The following is a 9,279-nucleotide window of genomic DNA, read 5'->3' as shown; positions in this document are numbered from 1 at the left end:
ACCCTGAGAATAATTGCTAAATAAGACCCGATATAAGAACAATTACTAAATTTAAGAAAAGAAGTTAACACCCCAAATATAAAAATAATTACCAAATTTAAGTCATGAATAAAAGATACATACTATTAGGTAATTGAATATGAGTAACATGGTTGGATAAAAAGAGATGCCCTCATCTACAACAGAACAGTACCAGCAGGCACATGCAAATAAGAAAAAAGTGGTGTCTAGAGTTTGCACTTTATAATATTATATAAAAACCAATTACAAGAAAAAAAAAAGGGGACTTATGTTATGCACCATAGATATCAATAATTTAACATTGGAAACCCCATTGGAAATGGGGCAGTAGAACCCAAAGATACAGTCTCCACTTTAACAATATCTACAACTATCATCATTCAAAAAAGGAAAATATGAAAAACATAAGAGGTTAAAGGGACCCAAACATAATTATACCACCCAACAAGCCCATGTTGATTCAATTAAAATAAAAAATAAAAACTTTCATATGTGATGGTGTTGCAGTTGCAAGAGCCTAGAATAAGCTCCTTCCGGTCGGCTAATCAATTCGGAATGGCTGCCTTGTTCTACGATTCGCCCGTCTTGTACTACTCCAATACTGTCGACGTTTCTTATTGTCGAGAGACGGTGAGCCACAAGTACCGTCGTGCGGCCCCTCATGAGCCTTTCGAGTGCTTCTTGTAGCACGCATTCTGATTCTGCGTCCAGTGCACTGGTGGCTTCATCGAGTAGTAATATTGTTGGGTCCTTAAGTACAGCCCTTGCGATGGCGATTCTTTGTTTTTGACCTCCGGAGAGTTGAACGCCTCTCTCACCAACGGGTGTTTTGTAACCATCAGGCAACGCACTAACGAAACCGTGCACGTTAGCTGCTCGAGCTGCTTCGATTACTTCAGCTTCGGTTGCTCCTTCTTTTCCATAAGCGATATTATCGAAAATGCTGGCAGCAAAGAGGGCTGGTTCTTGTTGTACCAATCCGATTTTAAGCCTAAGAGACTTCAAGTTCAATCTCCGGATATCTTTTCCATCGATCATAACCTTTCCGGCTGTTGGATCGTAGAATCGTTCAATCAATGCAATGACTGAACTCTTGCCAGAGCCACTAGCTCCAACAAGTGCTTGGCTTTGGCCAGCACGGATTCGAAGGTTAAGGTCTTTAAACACACTAACATCAGGTCGCGAAGGATATGCAAAATCAACATGACGGAGTTCAATTTCTCCACGAATTGTTTCAACCGGTTCTGCCTCTGGATCATCTGGGTCAATCCTAGTTGAACGATCTAGAATTGAGAACACTGAACCAACAGCTTCACCACCCCTAACGATCTCAGGAGCGAGACTAACAGTTTCCGCCACAGAATTCGCAGTAACCACCAATACCACAAAAACCTTAATCACCTTAGAGAAGGTTGAAACACCTTCGCTAACAAGGTGAGCTCCATACCAGAGTATGAGAGCTTCCGAAGCATAAAGTGCAAGCTGAGACAAGCCAAAAAGGAGACCCGATGTTTGGCTGCGACGAAGGCTTTGCATCTGCGGAACTCGGAGTTCGTAGCAAAACAGTGAAAGGATCTTGTTCTGTGCATTGAATGCTGCAACCGTTCGAATATTGCTTACACCTTCACCTGCAATCATGCTTGTCTTTGCATGCGCCTTCGCCGTGTCACCAGCAAACCCTTTGAGTGAAAGTTGCTGCAGGGCAAAATAAAACAGAATCAATTGTACTGTACAAATATCTACATTACGCGGTCTTGAACATGCATACGGCCAACGGACATACATAATTTTCGCTTTTCGAATTTTACAGCGTCGGAAAAGGTTTGTTAAGGTGAAAATGTCAGTAAATATGCAAAATCCTACACATATTATTTACATGGAAATTTTCTTACTATTTGGCACTGCCATAAAACACTGTTCTACTGTCAAAAAACACTGACACACTGTATAAAAAAACAGAACAAAAGATTTTTTTAAAAAACCTAAAAAATACATAAAAAGATGATGAATTATATAAATGATCACGGGGCAAGAATCTCTCGAAACTATATCATGTATATTTGGTGGTATCTGCTATACAACAAAAGCTCAGGTTCCAAGGAAAAAAAACTCAGAAGCCATTAAACAAAAACTGATTTACACTGTAATATTGCAGTGTCGGTGAATTATTTATATACATATATTTAAAAATGCGAGAGAAACTACACAAAGTTTGAAATTTTGACTTAAGGGAATACAACCAAGGGCAAAATATATATAATAGTTTACAACCTCGAGAAACTGAGCTACTGCTATAGCAAGAACACTTTCTCAGAAGTATGGAATCTTGATTATTTTATTCACCCCTGATTATATTCATTGGGGTAATGTCAATATTATATTATATATATACATAAAAGTAGATGCATCAAACTTGGAGGAAGCATGTGCAGTGAAATGGAGATGAGCCATGTTGGATTTTTTTATAATAACCCATATGACCCCCTAGTGGACGTATATAGGTCAAAAATGGTGGAATGGAATGAATGTGTGAGATTATTTTTACCTGAGCGAAGTTTGCGAGGACTAGAAGAGGGAAGGTACCGAGGATGAGAAGAGAGACCCTCCATTCGACTATGAAGGCAACAATGAATGAAGTGAGAAGTGAAGTCATGTTTTGTAGTATCACAGAGATCCTTTCGGCTATCGCGGATTTTACATCGGCTGCATCGGTTGCCAATTTGGCTGCAAGAAGGCTTGAATTGTGCTCTTCCTCGTCAAACCATCCGACTTCATTCCTTAGAATTGCTGAGTTGAGAAGAAAAACACCATAAAATTAATAAAAGATAGGCAATGGAAAGGGGACTTGTAGTTGAAAATATATATACCTCCAAGCATCATCCGCCTCACTCGTGTTGTGAGGTTTTCTCCCATAATACTGAAGAAATAATGTTGAATCAAATACGCAACGACAGCATATAGACCAGCTCCGATGTAGATGAAAACGTATTCTTTTGTCTTTCTTTCCATAGAGGTAGGATTTGTATAGTAAAAGACTTCGATCATATTGCTCATCACAATGGCAAAAGTTGGTCCTATAAAACCAGAAAGCACGGAACCAACGGCTCCCATGATTGAATAGGGCCATTCGGGAGCATTTAGCTTGAGAAGCCGGCAGAAATAGCCATCCGGTGCTGGGTTTTTACGTTCCGTTTCAGCATTTGATATCATCTCTATCCGGCCATCAGCACCGGTACTGTAAGAATAGCTCAAGTTTCGCAAACTGCCAGACCGGAGGCTTAAGGACTTAGTTGACAGTGAATGACTTAGACGTGTTGAACGTGATCGGCGAGTTGATGGATTAGCAAAGTCTCTATTTCCCACCATTTCTTGGAATCTGATTAACGAAGCATACGCCCCTGCCTTTCCAATCAACTCTTCATGTGTTCCAGTCTCAACAACTTGCCCTTGTTGTATAACAGCTATCGAATCAACATTCCTTATGGTGGAGAGTCGATGAGCAACAACTACAGTTGTTCTCCCGACCATTAGCCGGTCAAGAGCTTCCTGAACAATACTCTCGGAGCCTGCATCGAGTGCGCTTGTTGCTTCATCAAGGAGCAAGATCTTTGGATTCTTCAACATGGCTCTAGCAATCGCAATTCTTTGTTTTTGGCCACCAGAGAGTTGGACTCCTCGTTCTCCCACCTGAATTTCGAGACAAATTAATACAGAAATACAAATTCAAATTTCGACTAGATTCTTAAACTTGAGGAGACCAACCTGAGTGTTATATCCATTAGGGAGTAGGGTAATAAAGCTGTGAGCATTTGCAGCACAAGCAGCAGCTTCCACTTCATCCATTGTTGCCTCGGGTTTTCCATATAGTATGTTCTCAAGGATGGTAGTCGCAAAGAGAGCAGGTTCTTGATTTACCAGTCCAATCTGATCACGTAACCATTTAAGTTGCAGTGTCTTTATGTCAACATTATCCAACAAAACCTGCCCTGTTTAGCCAAAACAAAAAACACAAACATGAGCTCTAAAATCCGAGGAGCAAACATTTTCATTTTTCAAACACGACAGAAGCCTCTTGATTACCCCGGTTAGGATCATAGAACCTCTCTATCAGAGAGACGACAGTACTCTTCCCAGAGCCGCTACCACCAACAACTGCAACTGTCTTTCCTGCTGGAAAGAAAATCGAGAAATTGCTAAAGATGATAACATCCGGTCTCGATGGGTAGCTGAAAGTCACTTCCTTGAATTCTATATTGCCATTAACTTCCTCCAGTACTTTCCCGTCCAAATGGTCTTGAATTATGGAGGGTTTTTGGTTGATAATCTCCATCAGTTTGTAACCAGCTGCTTTTCCTTTACTAAATGCCCCGAGATTTGAAAATGACTGACCCAAACTCCTGCAATAGTAAATTTTTTCGAACAATATAATCTCCGGTAAAGCTTAATCTTTAATGGCGCCTAACAATAAGATAACATGAGCTTAAGATCTTACATGCCACCAACAATGGCTGAGAAAATAGCCGTAAATGCCTTGCCGCCATCACTCTGTCCATTCCGGATGAAAACACCAGCGTACCAGAAAACAAGCGCCCAAGACATACAAGCAATGCCATAAGTGCACCCTAGCCCTAAACCCTTAGCCATTCCAGCCTTGTATCCGAGTTTAAGTGTGTTCTGTATTGCATCTGAATAAGAATTAAGGGCCTTACTCTCGCCAACATATGAGTACACGGTACGAACTTGTGCGATGGCCTGTTGATGATATTAATTACTTAGACAAAAGCCTTACATTGTAGTATGGGACAATCGAAACATGTAGACAAGTAGTTTATAATCCAGAACACAATCAAAACATGCTCACCTGCTCGGCAATTATGCCGGCATTCGCATAGGATTCCCGGCTCTTCGAAGTGAGGCCGGTCAACGTATACGCGTATAAGCCGCCGGCAAAGGCAATTCCAGGGATCACTGCCACACTCAGTAAAGCTAACCTCCATGCTGACACAAAACCAACCACTAAACCAGCCAAGAATGTTGACAGATAATGTATAAAGTTCCCTACCTAAAATTTCAAACAAAACAAACCATTAATGAACTATGTGATCTATCCTTAAAACTCTCAAAGAAAAACCTTATTTCATCCAAACTGTCCCCAATAAACCCAGATTAGCAAATGAAACAATTAAAGAGAAAAATAGAAGCTACCTTCTCACTGATGGCATCTTGAACAAGTAGAGTATCAGTGGAAACACTAAAAACAATATCCCCAGTTCTTGCATCGGTGTCAAAGAACCCAACATCTTGTTTCAAAACAGCTTCCAAATACTTCTTTCTCAATGTGCTTACTTGTCTTTCCCCAGTGTACATCCAACATGCAATCTCTGTAAAATCGAAAAAAAATTACTTGTTACAGTGAAAGAGATGGGACTATAGAAGAAGATAATGTTGAATATTAAAATATAATTGCAAGTGAGGATCTTTGGTAAAAGGGTGTTAAGATTGACAAGTGAAGAAAAACAAAAAGGACAAAGAGACAGGCTTTTAAGACCATGTGGGCACGCACCCATCGGTCCGTTTTGGTTTAAACAGGGCTACTACACTGCACGAGTCACTTGTGAACCATGATGCATCCATTCCTATCAAAGATTTGCATACATTTAAAACAAAAAGGGAAGAAAAAAATTATATACCTGCATATGATGATAGGCAGACAATAAGACCAAGATACACAAAATAGAGTGCATACTGCATCAAACAAGGAGAAAAAAAGAAAGTTAACAGATCTTAGATCTAAAAAAAGTTGGTAAAATTCTTGGTTTAAAAAAACAAGTGAACCTTGGCAACTTCATGAGTCATTTTGGGCAAATCAGATTGGTTTTTGCCAAAGCCATTAACCATTTCACCAAATAATAAGAAGAAAACAGGCATTGAAGAACCATGGATGATAGCTCCTAAGCTACCAGTGATCATCAACAAATAATCATATTTGTCAGCAAAAGTGAAAAGTTGGTAAAATGGCAAGCTTTGTTCTTTCTTCTTTTCTGCTTCAGGGACTGCTTTTGTTTCAGTTGGTTCAGCCATTTTTTTGTAAACTCAAAAAACCAAAGCTAAAGAAGAAGAAAGGAAGAGGTTGGTTGAATTGAGTTGAGGTGAGTTGAGTTTGATTCAAAAGCAACTGAGTTGAAGAATAGCCATTGAAAGAAAGAAAGAAAGAAGATCTCTTAAGGGTGAAAGAAGAATGAGAGATCTAAAGAGTAAAGACCCTTTTTTTGCTTCTTTATCTTTCTTCCCTTTTTCAAGGTATCGAAAACCTGACAATGTCGTTTTTGAGTTTATGAGTTCGAGAACTAAGGTGAAGAGAAGGGGAAAAAATGAGGAAAAGTAAAAGGGCAAAGCAGCATAAAAAGAGCGCTTGAATGGGTGTATATATAAAGAGAGAAACTGTAAAGTTATATAGTGAGAAGGGTAGAGAATGCATGTGTTAGACTATTGGTCAAACCTCTTGCATTTTTTAAATCAATATTTTGTTTTAATTTCATCAAATATCAAGTTTTATCAAAAATAAATAAATTATTCCTCATATATATATATTAAATTGAGTAAATTCATTTTTTTTACTTTTAAAAATCAGCCTTAGCATGAAGTACATATTACGCAACATATGTAATTATCTAGTTATTTCGTTAATTATGTTAGTTTTAAAAGTAGAAATGATCAGTTTACTCTTTAATCTAACATATACGGACTAATTTATTATTTTTTAGTAGAGGGAATAAAATTTAATCTGACTTTTAAGATTAAGCTATTCAAGTGATTTTTTTCCATATTCATATTTAGTCTAAATATAACCCATTTATTGGTACTTCTCAACAAATATTTACCTCAATACCATATAGGTATGAATAAAATTAAATTTTAATCATAAAACACTTCACGTTGTTGTCAATTTAAATGTTAGGTATATATTTATATATGAAATGAAGTGTATTTAATTGTAAACTTGAATTTGATGTATTAATTAAAAACATACGGTGCAAATAAAATCTACCGGAGCTATTTTATTTTTTTTAACATATAAAATCCAAGTTCTTTATCTTCTATGCATATTTGAGTCAGTATTTACACAGATTTAATTATATGTTTTAATATATGTCCTATGAATTTGTATATGCATATTTACAATTTGATTACCGTTTTTAATATATAGTTTACACATATATTATATTGAAAAAAAATTTAATTAATATGATATTAATAGTTTAAACCCTCTAAATAGAATATATTAAATTACCATTGGGTTTTACTATTTCAATAGAAAAAATCGACAAATTATGTTGAGGAATTTAAATCAAAACAATAATTGAGGATTCAACAATAAATGTAACAAAAGATGCCATTTTGCCAAAAATGCAAGCCTAAAAATTTAATTTTTTTAGGCATTAATAAAATCAAGTCATATGATCAATTTTTTTAAATATATATGACGGATTTAATTATTTATTTTTATTACTAGGCTAAGAGCGGTAACTTTTGAAATTGATAGGATAATAATTTTAACTCTCGGCATTTATAAATTATGCTAATTTAGTTTTGATTAACCCTCAACATTTGCGCATTATTTTTTCTTTTTTGCAATTTTAGTTTCTTTTATATTGAGGCCTAATTTTAAATTAACGAGAAAAATATGAAATTACTATTTTTAGATTTTTGAATGTTTCTTTTTTTTTTTGTATATTTCAATCAAATTTAGTTGATAATTTTATTTTTCAGTTTTTTAGGTGAAAAGATCAAAAGAAAAAGTAAAATTGCAAAAAATAAATAAATAAATAAATTACACAATATATAAATGTTGAGAGTTAGATCTTTTAGAATTAAGACTAAATTGATATAATGTATAAATATAGAAAGTTAAAATTGCTGTTATGTCAAATTTAAAACTACCACGTTAACTGATTAATGAACAAAAAAGACAAAATTAAATAATTTCGTAACCATTTTATAATTTTTCATAATTAAATTAATATTAAAAATAATATTAATATATTAAAAACTAAGGAAAACTTGATATCTAAGACAAATTTTACACTTTTTAACAATTCATACAAAGTTGTAAGAATTTTATTGGTCCTTTGCTTTTATTTAAAAAAAACACACATTATGTAATCTATAATCACCACTGTTATTTCTCTTTTTGCTTTTTCTTCTTCTTTTTTTCTGGTTATCTGTGTAAAGCTTTTTGTCTTGTGATTTCTGAATTTCATTGAAAAAAGAAGACTTTGTGAGTAAAATTTGCAGAGAAGCTCTTTCATTCACTGACATTTTGCATGTGTCAATGGCAGCCTCTTTCTTTTATATCTATATATATATATATATATTTGGTTCTGAGGATTTTCAGACATATATTTTTTTGTTTTTTTTAAACAGTACATTTTGTCCTATGGTATTTTGTTTGTTTGCTACTTGGGGTATTTATTTCAATGTGGTATCAACTAGATTTTGTGACCCAAGTCTTAGATTTTAGCATTAAGGCTCATCATCTCTTTATTTTTTTCCAATCTAATTTATGAATTTTCGAATTATATTATTTTAATAATTTTATATTTTTATTAGTGTTAAAATTCGGAAAATTATGAATGTTGGAATTTGAATACTAAGTGTCATGCATGTCACTATATGTACCTAGTGACCTAAATTCAAAATTTTAAGTTTTTTTGTACAAAAAAAAAAACCTCTTCTCAAGGGAACTAACCTCTTATTTCCGATAAATCAAACAAATTGTCCACTAAACTAGTTAATAATTAGCACCCAGTTAATAAAATTTCAAATATTTTTTTCAAAAAATATATAAATAAATTAGTGCATTTGATTCAATAATGAACCATTTTTCTAAAATATAAATATAAACGAAGGTAGGATATAGAAAGTTTCTTTGTAATAATTGATAGTTCAAAATAAATAAATATTCGCTTGAAATATATTTTTCAAACATTTTTATTTAAGTTACCAGATTATTAATTTTTTTTAAAAAATTATGTTAATAAACTCCAAATAATGATTCAACGATCGATATAATGAATTAGTACTGATCAACGAGTAAAAAAACATACTTTAATTCTAAGTTAATTAAACAGTTAAATTTTAATTTATAAATTCACGACATTCCATAAAAAAACCAAATTATAGACAATTAAAAAAAAATCATACAACATCACTTTTAACATCCGAACAAGCAAATTCAAAGGGAAAACAGTAGTTTTG

At 34.3% G+C, this 9,279-nt stretch overlaps 1 protein-coding gene across 2 annotated transcripts; it reads right to left on the bottom strand.

Moving 5' to 3' along the window:
* Positions 1-295: 295 nt before the first annotated feature.
* Positions 296-6,444, bottom strand: LOC107888623 (ABC transporter B family member 19). Of its 2 annotated transcripts, XM_016812794.2 has the most exons (10): positions 5,857-6,444; positions 5,712-5,766; positions 5,227-5,402; positions 4,883-5,083; positions 4,514-4,773; positions 4,102-4,418; positions 3,784-4,007; positions 2,889-3,708; positions 2,567-2,808; positions 296-1,716 (listed from the first exon to the last, which is right to left on the bottom strand). In XM_016812794.2, exons 1-10 carry the CDS (start codon positions 6,100-6,102, stop codon positions 508-510), a joined length of 3,750 nt encoding a protein of 1,249 aa, XP_016668283.2. In that variant the 5' UTR covers positions 6,103-6,444; the 3' UTR covers positions 296-507. The 2 variants fall into 2 exon arrangements, with proteins under 2 accessions (XP_016668283.2, XP_040957548.1); XM_041101614.1 differs by lacking the exon at positions 5,712-5,766 and having other exon boundaries at positions 5,857-6,049.
* Between the last annotated feature and the right edge of the window lie 2,835 nt (positions 6,445-9,279).

The sequence above is a fragment of the Gossypium hirsutum genome, chromosome D09 (genome assembly GCF_007990345.1).
Source record: "Gossypium hirsutum isolate 1008001.06 chromosome D09, Gossypium_hirsutum_v2.1, whole genome shotgun sequence".
Classification (NCBI taxonomy): domain Eukaryota; kingdom Viridiplantae; phylum Streptophyta; class Magnoliopsida; order Malvales; family Malvaceae; genus Gossypium; species Gossypium hirsutum.
The sequence above is the reverse complement of the archived record's forward strand: the minus strand, read 5'-3'. Positions and strand labels throughout refer to the sequence as shown.

Bases quoted from the DNA above. Each gene is read 5' to 3' on its own strand.
- LOC107888623 (XM_016812794.2), bottom strand. From the start codon at position 6,102: ATGGCTGAACCAACTGAAACAAAAGCAGTCCCTGAAGCAGAAAAGAAG. The intron at 4,774-4,882 runs GTGAGCATGTTT...TATCATCAACAG, and splicing joins CCGGCATAATTGCCGAGCAG to GCCATCGCACAAGTTCGTAC. The intron at 4,008-4,101 runs GTAATCAAGAGG...TTGGCTAAACAG, and splicing joins GTTCTATGATCCTAACCGGG to GGCAGGTTTTGTTGGATAAT.